Below are 15,198 nucleotides of genomic sequence, written 5' to 3'. Positions count from 1 at the left end.
GTGTTCCTGTATTTTAACATATAAGCGGACATAAAAAACAAAACTATGTTTCGATTCTGCTTGGGGATTTGGGTTGCAGAAAATGGCGAGTTTAGGCTGGCGTGTTCGCATGTAGCCGTCACTTTGGAAAGACCGGATCGAAACCAACATTTATTGTTATCATATGAAAATATGATCTGTTATTATATGGGGATAAAAATATGGTTCGTTTATTTAGTGTAAATACACAGAGCTCGATAGATTTATGTTGACGTTTTCGTTTTCGGACATACTTCTCTAACTGCATTTCAAGGAAATGAAAATATCATATTAATAGTACTCATAAAAATAGTAATACTAGAAAGGGTTTATTATAGCTATATAGATAAATACCGTTAGAAGGAATAGGTAAAGGCTAATGGCACACCCTTCGAGATAACATCATATAGGGAAATTGTTTGTGTTTCATTAATAAAACGAATTTACGCTTGATCTATATATATAGGCCTTGCCACAGATCAACATATACATTTCTAATGAGAACTGCAGTGTACAATTCAATTAAAGCCGATTCCGGCCCTCATTCAACAACTATAATATTATATTTTACATGTCGTGGGCAAAAGGTTGTGATAATTGCAATAAAAAGTGTAAAAAATCAGTCGCGCACACAATGAAGATATATAAATAAATGATGACTGAGTTGATCTAATGTAGAAAACCCGAAATGAATAAACTAGCTAATATCTTTTCGACGAATTAAAGCCATCATACCATCGCGTGTCTCTGAGATAAGTCAACCAACAGTGAATAGATAAAGAAGACTAAATTATGGAAACTTTACCTTCTCTAATACATTGGAACGCTTGAACGATAGCAATAACATACACACAATATGAGAGTTTGGCTGTGGTACAGAAATTCTGTTGGCGAGGTCTATACGTGTACCACCTTATTGGATTAGGACGACGCTGACACGTGTTTGTGTGTGTGGCACGTTCGCTTCAAAGCTGGCAGGACGTAGGGGCTAACGTGGTACTCATGACCGAGCGCGAGTGTTCTTGATCTCTCCGATTCATCATTTGAATCGTGCAGGCCGTGCCAAGCTGTTTACCAAAGTATCGTATCATTTTTTCCGAGCCAATCTGGTGTATCTGTGAGCAAGGACACGACCCGACATCGATTGCGTTGAACATTGCTGTCTATCAACCACAACCCGGTCTCGTCGACGAGCGAAAGCTATGCTACAGGGAACGCTCACATGTCCTAGTTAGTATTATTATATTGTAGTTATTGTTCTGCATCGAAGCTGACAAGAAGCAATGCTAGCTGGATCGATTCCGTATCTACACGAAGATCCTCTTTGTACGAGGTAGTGAGGTTGTAGGCTGTGTTCTTCGTTACTTATTTTATTCAACTATTTTTCATTGCCGGCGTCATCATCCTATAATGCATTGGATCTTCGCGAGAGTTCTACATAGTTTATTTCGCATTTCTATAATAACATTCACATGTAGCCTTAATAATTTGTTTTATTTTAGTGCCTAATTCATAGTTGATGATTGCTGTTCCATTGATGTGCGCTTTGTTGTCCCATGACCGTTCTATAAAAATTTTCGACCAAGTATTTCGGTACGCGGTTCGAGGACCATTACTTCGTGCATTTCTGATAATATCTGGCCCGTCCATCAATGTACGATTGATGCTCGTCCATTTCTCTCATGAGAGCATCTATTAGGTCATCGTAACCTTTCACCTAAAAGGACATCGGCGAAGTCGTTAGGCGATCCCTACGTATACATATATTAGGTAAGTAACCAAGCGATTGTGCCTAAAATTGTGTCGAGAATAGAAAAGTACAAAAATAGCGATTTATTTGCTTACCACACGGTAAATATATATAGGCTAACTATAGGTTAATGGATTAAAACCGCGATAAGTGCTGGCATCGGAGAACAGGGCTGCTGTACAGGTTTCGAGTGCCAATCTGCTACTAAAATGTATGTAAATCTTGACCTATGAACAGTATCAATATTGCTTCATATATCTTGCCTCACCTTCTTCTCATTATCTATAAACGTGTCTTCAAGGTTCTGCAATTCGCTCAGTCGTGACTGTATGTCAGCGTTGAGACGCTGAGCTCGATGACGAAGGTTGTCAGCTAAACCTTTGTTTGAATTATCAGACAGAGTTTTACGCTCGATCTCGTGGACAGCTTCCCTGTTAAACAGAGATACAGTGATTGGAAACATTCAAATGATTTTCAGGGGGTTGAAGGCTCGCACAATACATAGACGCTTTGACAATTTGTAAACGCTATCATCGGAAAATGCTTTACAGAACCGGCATACCCTTACTTTGATATCAGCTTAGTTATCTCTGTCGAAAATTGTGTTGAAGGAACATGCTACAGGCTTTTAGTTGTTTGTTTGGAAATTTGGATTGCTTACACTGGAACAGCCTTCCGCTGATGACAGTAGCGTTTCCCGAAAGCTATTTCTACGTTTCATCATGCGGCATAACAATATATTAGAACACGAAAATGTATTTCAAGACTCTTGATTTATTGACTAATGTTAGTGATCTATCTACGATGTGTGACACTCACTGATATCTATCCGAGAGTTGCTGAGATAAACCGTGTGCCTGGTCGGCCTGCTTCTGCGCTGCTTCAAACTCGCTGTTAAGGTTCCCAACCTTGTAATTTACGTCGGTCTTATTTCGCTGCAAAGACTTCAAGCGATCTGACAGCCTCGTTGCGACCCTCAATAAGTCGTTGGCCCTCGTTTTTACCCTATTTCCACGATCATCCAACTGCCAGGTAAACAAAATGAAACAAGAAATACCGTCAGTCCAAGTGTCTCGATGACTATTAAGATATTGACCAAAGCTTAAAGAACTGCTCTTTGTCAGATATGCAAGTTGAAACCTTGAAGGGTGAAGTAGTCTCAATGTAAGTGACAGCTATCGTGGCAATGCCTGAGAAATTTTTGAAAATAATGTTTACCTCTCGTATTTCGTCCTTCACGTCGCTCGTTTCCCTCTTAGTAGTATCCAGATCACCCCGGGCTTCGTTCTGAGCTTGCCGGGCGTCCTCGAGATATGAATAGACTGCTTCAGCGGAACTCAGGATTCTCTGAGCGTCGCTCCTGTTTGATTGAAGTATTAAAATTTAGGGCATTAAACAAAGCCCCTCAATAACTACTAGAATTGGAAACCTGTAATATTTTACCACACTAAAGATACTTATTTTGAATACCTATGTTTAAATCTAATGATGACTATTAGCAAGGAAACTATCTGAGCAAGGTGGTAGACTGACAGCATTTCCGCTTTGAAGGCAAGCTAAGTGAAAACTTGAATATCTGGGCAGCTTTTTTCATTGCAGTCGATAATCACAAGTTAAGCGAAATATGAAAGTATGACACATAGCGGTAGAAAAAAAAAGGTACATGCAGTACTTACTCAACCTTGTCGGCTTTGTTTTTGAGTGCGGCAGTACGTAGCTTGTCATTTTCGGTCTCCTTGAGAATCCGATCAATGTCAGAAAGACTTCGTATTGTGTCTTGGATTTGGGCTGATAGGTCCTGAATTTGTTGAGGTGTTAGCTGCACCTTACGTTCAAGGCAGTCTTTCGCCATTTGGAGAATCTCAGATGGTGTTGCTACGGCTTTTTTAAGAAGATCTTCAATTTCCTGCAGGAGATTCTTCAGTTCTGTGACAGCATTCGTGGCATCGTCGCGCGCAACCGTTACAGCCGTATACGCCTCCATCGCTTTCTGAAAAAAGAAGGTTTGGTTCGCCATTGGTGCTTTCTTAGTTACCCAACTAACTATATAGTGATCTAATAGAGACAGGAATCTGCCGAGCCCTTTAGAGGGTTGAATTTGTCTATGGACATCATCTCATGAAAACACTGCTCGTTGTCCTTGCAGCTTCACGCAAGTCGGCTCATAAAAATAAGTTTGTGGTACTTTAAAAATGTTTAGAAGTTATGAAGATACGCACCGTGTGCGCCTGGTTGGCTTGGCTTCGTGCAGTTTCGATATCATCTCTCATGTGGGTCGCTCGCGCCTGTTTCTCGCGTACGATTTCTTGTACGTCGCGGGCCATTTGCAGTGCGTGCTTCGCCTTTTGTACAGCCGCCTCGGTACAGCCAAACTGATCTCCGCAGTGATCGCATCCAACTCCCCCACACTTATCCTTACAGCCTTCGACTGAGGTATCGCTGGCGCAGAGCTGCCATAAATTGATTACGCTTTCTTTTATTTCCATTATTGACGTTTGAATACCTCAAAAAAATGTTAGGACATCATGTTCTCTAGTAGCTGACTTCGCTTCTCAGATGGAATAAAGGAAATAGAAGATTTCCTTGTACACTAAACATGCAAGATGCGTTTAGCAAAGGAGAACGAAATTTAATTTCATGTAATTTATGTCTCTACTTACGTATCGGTTGATTCTAGGAATTTCATTCTCTAGATGTCCAATATCTCGATTAAGGTCTGTTAACATCTGCTCATTTCGCTGATGTATATCGTGGAATTGACCCCTACCACGGGTCAACAAGCGCGAGGCGGCATCGCGCTTGCTTGAGCTATCTTCAATGATTTTACGAACCTCATGTCCCTAGAGGCCAAAACAGAGAAAAAAAAAAAGAACACGTCGGCAAGTCGTATTGGTTTTACTCAAAGGCACGTATAAGTCAGACTTTAGGGTCAACCTCTGCACTGTTCAGTAGCTGTTCTATGGCCAAAGCCAAACAGAACATTTGAGAGGATGGTGAGTCATCTTGCCCCGCTCCAGGCTAGGAAAAGCACAATCGTAACCATACGCCAATACCTTTGTTTGGTATTCCTTTGCTTCCTGTACGTTCTTCTTGATGAGGTTAAAGGCCCCCATAACGTTTTGTTCTTGTAGAGTGGTCATATCTTCTTCAAGCTTCTTCACCTTAGCTCGTAGTGTTTCGATGTCACCATCTAACTGGGCCACCCTCTTCGATAAGGTCAAAGAATCTTCGATGAAGAATGAATACATATTCTGAAAAGTGTAACTAATCATTAATGTTCAGCACATGTGTACGTGAAGTGTTTGTGTGTAATTTCCAGAATCAAAACATGCTATATGTGTTCGCTAAGCCATAATGTGTTATGATTTTCCGAATCTAGCTGTGCGTCAGAAAATTGAATAGGTATCAGATGATCTGAGCTATATATATATATATATATATATATATATTCAAGAAAAACTAACCTCAGCCTGCGCTAACTTTCCCTCAACTTGATCAAGTAGCGCTTTAAGTTCATCTAAAAGAGTTTGCCTCTGAGAAAGATTAAGGCCAGTAATATTTGCTCGAGCAAGGATCTCGCGTGTATTCGCCAGGTAATCTTCGATCTCTTTAAATTCTCGAGTGTCTCCGGATGTTCCGGTTTGCTTAATGAGCCTGAAGATCAAATTCAATCTTATAGTGCAACAGCCTATAGTGCATCAAAAACAGTAGTTAGTATTTCATCGCCACATCGTTTCATCTATAAGGATCTATATATCTAAGATCGTTTATTTCAGAAGAATTTCTTTATCTAGAAGAACCTAATGTGTATGCATGTAGCCACCTGTATGTATCGACAAACTGGCTGGCACTCTTCCTTTCATAATTTTATTGTGAACTTTGATCATATGGTTTTTATGTTTTATAGAATGTACAAGTTGGAATTAACAGACGTATCGCAGGCACACGAAGCAAGCAGACATGTTCAATTGGAGAGAAAATCTTATAAGAACGATCTTTGAAGAAGTAAATACGAAAAGTATACTTTGTGCACTATCTAAAAATTGAAGTTAAGTTGCAATTGGTAAGAGTGAGATTATCAAATTATTATTAACACTTATGACGTACTTGGCAGTGTCGATAAGGTTACGCGTGTGTGCATCGAGTTCTCCGATGATTACGTCCCAGCTTGCGAAACAGTTGTCACAGGGTTCGCATTTCGGTGAACGACCCTTAAAGCCACGAGCGCATTGATCGCAGCGCGGTCCTGTCATACCCTGTTTGCATACGCAATGTCCTGTAGCAGCATCGCAAACTGCTGTCATAGCACCTTCATATCGATCACACTCGCATTCTGAAACAAATTATTATTATGGCCTCTCTCTCTTAAAGAGAAAAAATATATATATATATATATGTATACATATGTGAGAGAACTATGCGCGTATAAAAAAACGTTTCATGCGGATCATTGTGCTAGCTTTGAATTAGGCTCTATGCGTTATTCAGAAGTTCCCCTTTATAATGTAGGAGAAAAGTACACAACATGATCATGGCTGGCTAAAGGAAATAGAAGCATGTTTATTAGTAGTCTAAAACTGTATACTAACTGTAACACTTAGAGTCAGGAACTCCGTGGTAGCCGGTTGAACACAAGTCGCACCTTCTGCCTCCTCGTTCTGCTATGCAATGACATTGTCCGTCCGATACATTGCACTCTTCGCTGCCATCGATGGTGCCATGTGTATTGCACGCGCATGGTTCGCAACCTTTGCCGGAATTGAAGTTCCAATGTGCCGGCTTGCAGCGATCACATCCGATTCCCTCAACATTGGGGAGACAATTACATTTTCCGGTTTTCTGATCACAAATAGGGGCGCCCACTTGAGTACCGCTTGGGTTACATGAACACTCGTCACATCTGCAAAGAATTTCAGCATCACATCGATGATCGCCTACGTTCCAGACTTCATTCCTGTCGTCGATAGGAGCTCATCACCATTTTTGAGTATGCTTAATGGCGCGCACGGCTTCGTCGACGAGTTATTTCGTATAATTAGCGTGTATTCCATTTTCTCAGATATTCTGGGAAACCAACGAGTACTGAAGAATGTCCAGCCAGACAAAATATGAGCATTGTCCTGATCTCGCTTCTTTATACATACAAAGAGACTATATTAGCTAGTTTTGTGGCTATCTAGTTCTGACAGGTGGATAATGTCGTCCTGTAAAATGAACAGACCTTGTGCCGTTTTTCCAATGTCCTTCCTTACATCGTTCGCAGTGAATGCCTTCACTGTTGTAAAGGCAACGTAGGCAATCGCCGGTCACCGGATCACAGTTGCCCTCTAGTGAAAGATCGATGTTCCCGTTGCATTCACATGGGCGACATCCGTCTCCGGGTCGTGTAGGGTCTCCATAGAAGTTGTTTTCACACTCATCGCATTTTTCACCCTTATAGCCCGGCTTGCATTGACAGTACATCTCGTTGGTACTGCGATCCCAATAAGAAAATAGGCCCAACAAACAAGTACCACAAGGAAAGGCATAAAAATAATGGCCATAACACTCCTAGATATTCCTAGGAACTCCTAGATATTTAGTTGGGGACTCAGTTGAAATTTATGACTCTCGGTAATAATCTATTTTATACAAATTCATCCAGTGTAAACCTGCTATCACTAGAAGAACTATACATATGTAAAGGTAAGACATTTTGCACCTTTGCCAAATGCCAAGATGTCCTAAATTCGTGTGATGGGAATAGACGTTACGATCTCTGTATCTAGCTAGTTTAATTAAAAAAATCGAAAGTCAAAATGGGTCGCCAATTGCTACTTTTGCATTTATGCACTTCGTCAAAAATAAGTCAATTCGCTCAAGGGAATTTCAAGAGCTGATGTCTCACATTCTGCAACAGGATTTTAAGAAATTGTTAATTAGATACAATTAACAAAGCTGCTTTGGCGGAATGACAATGTATAATCATTTGCAGTGGATTTAAGTACTGCCGCACGAAAGCCATAAACGTAGATACAATATATGATGTATTGAACTAAAGCCCATAATCGTACCTGGAAAGGTGGCAGGAAACCGCATGGTTAGGTCCAAACTCTGGCGTTTCAGGACAAAGGCATGGTCGACAAGCTATTCCTCGGAGCGGATCCCCGTAGTATCCCTCGGCACAGCGTTCGCAGTGCGCGCCGCTTGTATTCTCCCGGCAGTCAATGCATTCGCCGGTTTTTGGGTTGCACGTTTCAGCCCTGTCATTGCACTCGCATTTGAGACAACTAAATGGGTCGCCCCAATAACCACGCGCACACTGGTCACAGTGATCACCAAATACGTTCTCACGACAGTTACATTTGCCGGAACGCGGGTCGCAGAATTGATTTAACGAACCTTTATGGTCACACTCGCAGGCTAGTTATAAACAAAAGAAACGGTCCGGAATCAATGCTAACATTATCGACTCTAATTAATTTTGCTTTGTTAAGCCTTATATTCAAAAGCGTACTAGGCCATGGCTGTTTCACCCAGTCGGCCGCGGTTGTGGCACGCATATCCAACGTACAAAATAAACTCTGATTTTTTTAGTTAGTGATGCCGTAATAATTTTCGACGGAAGAAACCCTTACAATCGACATAACGATACGTATTGTAAGTGATCTACATTTTCTCAATTGTCTATATATAAAGGAGAGTGGGGCTATGTTGAAAATAACCGGTGTCACAAGAGGCAAATAATAAACCAGTATATACGTCGCAGACTTTTCTGTGGTGTGGTCTGAATAAGCTTCATTCATTTTCGAGAGAACATTAACGTAAGATGCCTGCCGTTGGCCCATATAGCCTCACTAGCTGTGGTTAGATGGGCCACGGCTATGATCGTGTAGACCACTAATGATTTCGTACAAGGAACGAAGTTCTTTGTTTTCATAGAGAAGTATTCTAGTTAATAAAAGAAACGACGATCTGTTTTTTGTAGGAACGTATGAAGTTCTGCAGGGCAGTGCGAAGCCGGGTGTTGAGTGGCCCAAGTACTGATATATCCTCGAAGAAGAGGAACAGTAAGGATGTGCGCACCGTCCCTTAAAGCTCACTTGACCGAACTAAGGCCTATATCCTGTCGTATATGTATTAATTTTGTATCTATAGTAAACTGTGATCCATGATCGTGGTTATTGGCAATGTGGCTCATGTGTCGACAACGTTGTTCTGTCCAAATGATGCGTTTCAAAACGCTTACATTTCTTTCAAATGCAACCACATGTACCGCATTGTTGACACCTATGACGTCCGCTACATCTAATGCGAACCTGTAATGTTGTACTTCAAGTTGACATATATTGTACGTATATACGTGTAGAATTAGCGTCGTACGGTGCCATATATGCTCGAAATGCAATGACTTCTATGGCCCTGACTCACATTGCCTTCTACAGCAATTTCGTCATCAATCAACTGCCCGTTCCAGTCAATCACTTTCTGTCAATCACCCAACAGTCAATCAACCCACTAGTCAATTAATTAGTCTGTCTTTCTGTTGTTGTGTCTAGCCATCTGCTGTTGTTCTGCACTAGTCCTGACCTTCCTTCAGTAGTACAGGGCCCTTGATTATCCTCGTTACCCCATGTCTCGTCATTACCATCGACGAAACAATTATATATATATATATATATATATATATATATATATTAACAATACTGCTATTGCCGTCGTCACTCTTGTTTGTTTTTGAAAATGTAGTTTTGGGATCGGCGAAACTGCCGAAGCGGTTGACAAACAAGCCGTGCTTCTTTGTGGCTCGCTTTTTTTTTTTTCTGTGACAAGTACTCTACTGCGCTTTCGTTCTACCGCTCTGGCAGCCTGTGCACAGTTATACACATACCGTTCGCGTTCGCTCATGTAATTTTTTAATCTATACATTCCCAATCAATACTTGGATCCGCGTACTCACTGGTTGTCTCTTTGTAGGGCATGGAAAGCCCGGTAATTACCCGGAGTCAATATCCGCCAAGTAATCCATGAATTTCTTAAATAGCGCGCTATATTAATTGTTTAATTTTCGGCGAGAATTTTGTAATAGTAAATGCCCTCATATCCACTGCAAACGCTACCATCACCTTATGGACACTGGCTTGATTCTTCTCTAAAGCCACGGGATTTTCACGCCCGGCCTCTTTTCGACTGGCTGTGGGGACTAAACCACGTCTCGTCTAAAGAGTCTGCAAATTGCAGGTGGACTACACCATACGCATATTCGATTGGCTGGGGCATATCTTTGCCCAGTTTCCGCATTTAGACAACTCTGCAATACGTTATATATGAAATGTCAGTTTAGTCCACCGAGCATTGATACTTCAAAACTAACAAATGCTTTATGTTCGAAACTCACTTCTTGTGAAATAAACTCGATTGGTTTACTTTTAGAAGGGCGGAATAATTACCATCCAAATTTTGTCTGATAACGTCGTATGGCGCGAAAGATACTTCATTTTGAAGTCTGCTAAATTTCGCCTATAACAGCCAATTATATATATGAATCGTGTCAAGGTCTATTGTTGAAAAAGCGGTCCAAAAATCATTCTATCTCCTAAGAGATGCTTCTCGTAGATCATCGATTCAAATGGCGCATATTCAGTTTGATAACATTGTTTTAAAATGAAAAAAAAAAAAAAGATTCCCTTCAAGACAATATAGATGTGTTATACAGAGTATTGCGAAAAAGGTATACACTCATTGAAAGTATGAAAATGTAGCGTAAATCTAAAGACAGTATCGCCAGTCTTCAGAAGACGCTCCGGGAAGCCGAAAACAACAGCGAGCTTCACAGGCCAGAAAACGACACTGCAAACATGTAGCGAAACATCCCAATCGGGTCGTGAGTGTGAGATCGGTAAATCAAATGTCCATTTAAAGGCGTCGTAAATGATACGTGCTATCATCAATGAAAATGATCCTAATCGACGAAGACCGCTTCGCGAATGGCTCTGGGAAGATGAACAGCGTAAGGCCCGTGAAAAACGTAAATGTATTATGTCCGGAATAATTTCTTACAACTGGCTCGCATCTGGGCTGTTAGCAGACCGAAAATCCCAAAGAAAACTGATAACAGCCCAAAAACCTAAAAGGGCGGGAAAGAGCTTAGTAATGTTGAGGCTCTAGAGACGTCACAGGTCATGTTTTATGCCCTTTTGATAATCTCTCAGGGAGTTCTAGTTCAATCTCTATGAGATCTCTAGATCTAGGTCTATGAGGCTTCCGCGATGGCGCCTAAAAGTCTTCCCAGGGTTCGGCAAGAGCTGCATAATGGCCGACTATGCTGTGGATGGTAGAAAGCTATTAATCCATAGGGTTTATAGTCTTGCGTATGATGCCTCAGAAATTAAGACCTTTGATAGTACCTATCGAAAGCCTTTCACACTTAGTTGGTGGTACGCTTTGCATATATTACAAAATCATATTTGCAATGGCGGTAAGTTATTATTCTGCTGCAATTAACACGTATATACAGAATAAAACAGGTCTTTTACAATCTGAAAAAGTCATTCGGCTTGAAAGTCTTCATCTTTCGCATCTGTACTACAAATACGCAAATATACAGCTGTCAAATGACTAGTGCTCCATCCTGTAGATAGGCTAACAAACTATTGAGTATAAATATATATCTAAACAATACTTGACCAGTTACTCACGAATGCATTCCTCGTTGTCCTCGAGACCCCATGAGACGGTATCGCACATCTCGCACTGACGTCCCACAACGTTTACCTTACACGTACATTGTCCGCCTAGACTATTACAGACGTTGCTTGTGGAACCGGCAGCGTTGCATTCACATTTGAAGGCCTGGTTCCATACAGCCATGCCAGCCGGGTAGAAGATCTTTTTACACTCTTCATATAAACTGTGAGTCCCATAAAGTTCAACGTGATGAATGCAGTAATCCATAAGGTCAGACCTAGTGTTCTTCGGATAGACGTCGAGTTTTCGATAGTCGGGCATAAGAACCACCGAGTCAATAAGTAGTTGACTACCGCTGTGAGGTGAGAATCCTGAGGGTACTTCAAGACGGACCCTTACGGGACTATCTTTTTCTAAGCATACTTGCATGACAGGCGATGGGTCTCTGAAATTCAAAAACATAAAGATAAACAGAGCATTTTATTTTGATAGCTGCTTAATAACATATGTTTCGCTTACATATGATTTATTTCTACATGAAGAAAAATATAGCGCATTACTGTCCGTCGAGATTGCGTGAAGTTTTTGCATTCAGACATTTTTGTAAGTTAGTATTGGCTTCCGAGACAAACAAAGGCAATTCTTCGACTTTCATATATATGTCGTAGAAGACCAACCCAGTGCCTAATCATTACCTTTAAGTCTATTGGTTAGCCTTATGGCTAGTATTGTGCTTACCGCCAACACGTTTATTATTAATTTAAGGTAAAAAAAAAAGAGTAGTAGATGTCTTATCGAAATACAATGTCCCATAAGGAAATCTAGCAATACCACCTCCATACTTTATTTATTTAGTAAAAATAATGAGTTTTATTTATATTAGTCGTATTCTGTAGGTGTTTTAACTGCACGCAGTTCTCCCGTACGACAAATCTTAACGAATATCGAAACAGACACCGCTTATTATAATCTCTTAGTTTTCAAGTCAAATGTAAATGGGCAAATCATATATAATGGATTTACAGGAAGCAACAGGAAAAGAAGTGCGGACGTACTGGCTTGCCGTTTTGAGCCTAATGATATCTCTAGGTTCCTCCTGTGTGCCGGTTTTTTTACAAGGGCTACCGTGTCGAAGGGGATTTTCTCGAATCACTGTCACCTCGAGCTCTTGATCATGTGACTTGGGATCTCCACGAACGAAAATATTATATTCCCCAGTCCATGGAATCTCTGGGTACCGAAGTTCGATCATGCCGTTCGGGCCTAAATCCATAAAGCCTAGTCCGCTAAAATCTCGAAGATTACTTGGTGCGTAGTGCGCTCGAGCAATAATCTTCGTGTTCTGCAGATAATTAATCATATTTTTAGTCAAAATAAACATTTAAATAGATCATATTAATTAGTAGCCGTGTGCTGGGATCTCAGTTACGACAGAGTTAATTTGAATTACTTGAAAAATATATAAAACGTCGCATATCGTTGCCTTACACCGAGGTCTATTAATTTTGAAGCGAGCCTTGCCAACTTATAGAGGAACTGAGATAGCCTACTCTTTGTTCATCAGGTACTTCTGCCTCGTGTATTAGATAATCTGGCAGAGGCACAAAGAAACCATCTTCTATTTGGTCACACTTTCTGCCCTTGATGCCAGGTTTGCATTCGCATTGGCCGTTCTCGAGATCGCACTGATCAGGGTTAATTGAGCCTCCACGATCGCAGTCACATGGTTTACAGCCCATTTGTCCCTCCTCTAAGCCATAATGTCCTGGCGCACAAGCATCACATAGTTGACCGGTTACGTTCTCTTTGCATGAGCATTCCCCTGTTTTCTCGTTACAGCCCTGACTACCGGGGTAAATTCCACGAGGGTCGCACTCACAAGCTAGACAAACAAAACGAGACACAATTGCATAATAAACAAAGACAATTTCCGTTGAAACGACTAGTAGTGCTTATGCGTATATAGGAAGATAACAACACGAAGACTATATTGAGTAACATTGTTTGTGATGAATTTACCTTTGGCTTGACGGGCAGCTGAACCAGCGTATTTGTTCTCAACTAAGTACATCAAGTAACGCTCCCTCGTCGAGGTTTTCAGAAACCAACGATTGAAGTTTCACTAAGGCGCTGTACGAATTTGTAATAAAATCCCAAAAAACGACGAACCAACTGGTCTACCTTTTTGAGCAATTTTTATTTTAGTATATATCGTATATAGAACCTATTTATTGTGGCTGACTAACTAATTTACCTTGACAGCCCAATGGGTTGGATTGAGTGAGATTCCAAAATCCTGCTTTGCATCGGCCACAGTTTCGTTCGTGGACATTATCTCGACAACGGCATTTGCCGGCCGTAAATCCGTTCTCATCGTACTGCTCACAACGTCCTTCTTCTAGGGAGCCCGCTTTATTGCAATTGCATGGTTGACATATATCAGGGTCCGTTAATGGCCTGCGACGTCAGCGTAAAAAATTAAGCTATTAAGTCACACGTCATAATTCATTGTACGATTGAGGTTGTTCGAAGTCGGGTAATGGACAGCTCGAGGTCGTTCTCGGGTAACAGTGGTCCATTTGGTGCGAAAGTGCACTACCCTAGCCGCCATTAGCTGGTCCGTAAAACGGCGAAGCCCATGGGCAATTTAGGGTGAGACTCGTGTGCATTGCGACATAAGTAGCTATAGCTGATCTTGAAATGTTTGCCAAAGATTATAGAGGCTAATTAAGGTCAACAAAGAAATTCAGATTAAAGAGCTTTAGTTTTTGCTTTATTTGTGGTTATCGGTATAGCTGTGCATTGTTATGACCAACAGAAAAATCTTCCTGTAGATTTCCTTCTAAGAAAAAGCTCTGAAAAACAAATTATTATTCCGATACGGGAAAATAAGGCAAAAATACGTTCGAGACGAGTAGGGTTGTAATAGTATATTTTTTTTTCGAACGCCTTTAAATTCAGTATTTTCTAAACAAAATTATTATTATTTTTTTTTTAATTTAATTCAAATGATAAATTTAGTAAATCATTTAGAAATCTGAGTGTTTCTCTAAATACTTACTTTTTAGGATTCCTATAGTAGAAATCTTCGCATAGTTCACAGTTAGGACCAGCTGTGTTGTGCAGGCAATTTAGACAACGGCCACCAGACCTTTTGCCATTTGCGATAAATAAATTTTCGTCGAATTCGCAACTATCCGAGTGCTGATTACATTCACATTCTTAAAATAAAGCAGTATAAATGTTTACATTGATAAAAAGATTCTATTTAATCTAACTAGGACGAGATGGCCCTGACTTAAGATATCTCAGGCAATGTGTTGCAGTGTTTTACATCCGTCCTATTTGTTGTTATGATATATACTTTCTAGATCATCTTATCGGGCCTAGTAAAGGAACCTCACGGAAATTCGCACCTTACGCACTTAAAACGTTGATTTTCTAATTTCGAAACGAAAGAAGTTTAAATCCTTCTTTTTTTTTTTTCAATCTCATATGCACATACGTCCATATAATTATCTTAAACACTATATGGCGATATGTGTTGAAAGAAAAAGCGCAGGTAAGTTCAGAGCCCTAGTTCAGGACTCCAATAGATATTTGTATCGCGGAAACTGATGAAAGTTACCAAACTCAATCCGAAGGTGCGGCGTATTTCATCCTAATCCACTAAATGGTTCCTATCACTTGTTGGTCATATTGAAAAATAGTGAATTTACGCGATTTCAGTGGCTTTTTTCGTTTTACGGAAACGTTTAGGCACT

General features: G+C 40.5%; 1 protein-coding gene and 1 long non-coding RNA gene across 8 annotated transcripts in view; one reads left to right on the top strand and one right to left on the bottom strand.

Moving 5' to 3' along the window:
- Positions 1–1,446: 1,446 nt before the first annotated feature.
- Positions 1,447–15,198, bottom strand: part of LanB1 (laminin subunit beta-1) — a 35,773-nt gene continuing 22,021 nt past the window's right edge. For all 4 annotated transcript variants that reach the window (XM_022794921.2, XM_022794925.2, XM_086978726.1 and 1 more), the window contains 18 exons: positions 14,496–14,655; positions 13,689–13,891; positions 12,985–13,316; positions 12,490–12,776; positions 11,446–11,879; positions 7,822–8,170; positions 6,990–7,241; positions 6,358–6,668; positions 5,876–6,101; positions 5,233–5,422; positions 4,822–5,019; positions 4,429–4,608; positions 3,988–4,218; positions 3,445–3,758; positions 2,987–3,128; positions 2,588–2,793; positions 2,037–2,199; positions 1,447–1,735 (listed from right to left, as the gene is read on the bottom strand). In XM_022794921.2, the coding sequence (XP_022650656.1) occupies positions 1,631–1,735; positions 2,037–2,199; positions 2,588–2,793; positions 2,987–3,128; positions 3,445–3,758; positions 3,988–4,218; positions 4,429–4,608; positions 4,822–5,019; positions 5,233–5,422; positions 5,876–6,101; positions 6,358–6,668; positions 6,990–7,241; positions 7,822–8,170; positions 11,446–11,879; positions 12,490–12,776; positions 12,985–13,316; positions 13,689–13,891; positions 14,496–14,655 (4,283 nt within the window). In that variant the 3' untranslated portion in view covers positions 1,447–1,630. The remainder of the gene's footprint in view (positions 1,736–2,036; positions 2,200–2,587; positions 2,794–2,986; positions 3,129–3,444; positions 3,759–3,987; positions 4,219–4,428; positions 4,609–4,821; positions 5,020–5,232; positions 5,423–5,875; positions 6,102–6,357; positions 6,669–6,989; positions 7,242–7,821; positions 8,171–11,445; positions 11,880–12,489; positions 12,777–12,984; positions 13,317–13,688; positions 13,892–14,495; positions 14,656–15,198) is intronic.
- Positions 1,649–15,198, top strand: part of LOC147757789 (uncharacterized) — a 38,337-nt gene continuing 24,787 nt past the window's right edge. For 3 of the 4 annotated variants that reach the window (XR_015320009.1, XR_015320010.1, XR_015320008.1), the window contains exon 1: positions 1,655–1,788. This is a non-coding gene — a long non-coding RNA (uncharacterized LOC147757789). Of the gene's footprint in view, positions 1,789–15,198 lie in introns of all 4 variants that reach the window. The other variant, XR_015320011.1, reaches the window with a different exon arrangement.

The sequence above is a fragment of the Varroa destructor genome, unplaced genomic scaffold (assembly GCF_002443255.2).
Source record: "Varroa destructor unplaced genomic scaffold, Vdes_3.0 BEIS01000002.1, whole genome shotgun sequence".
In the NCBI taxonomy this organism is placed as follows: Eukaryota; Metazoa; Arthropoda; class Arachnida; order Mesostigmata; family Varroidae; genus Varroa; species Varroa destructor.
Note: the sequence above shows the minus strand (reverse complement) of the source record. Positions and strands in the feature narration are given on the sequence as shown.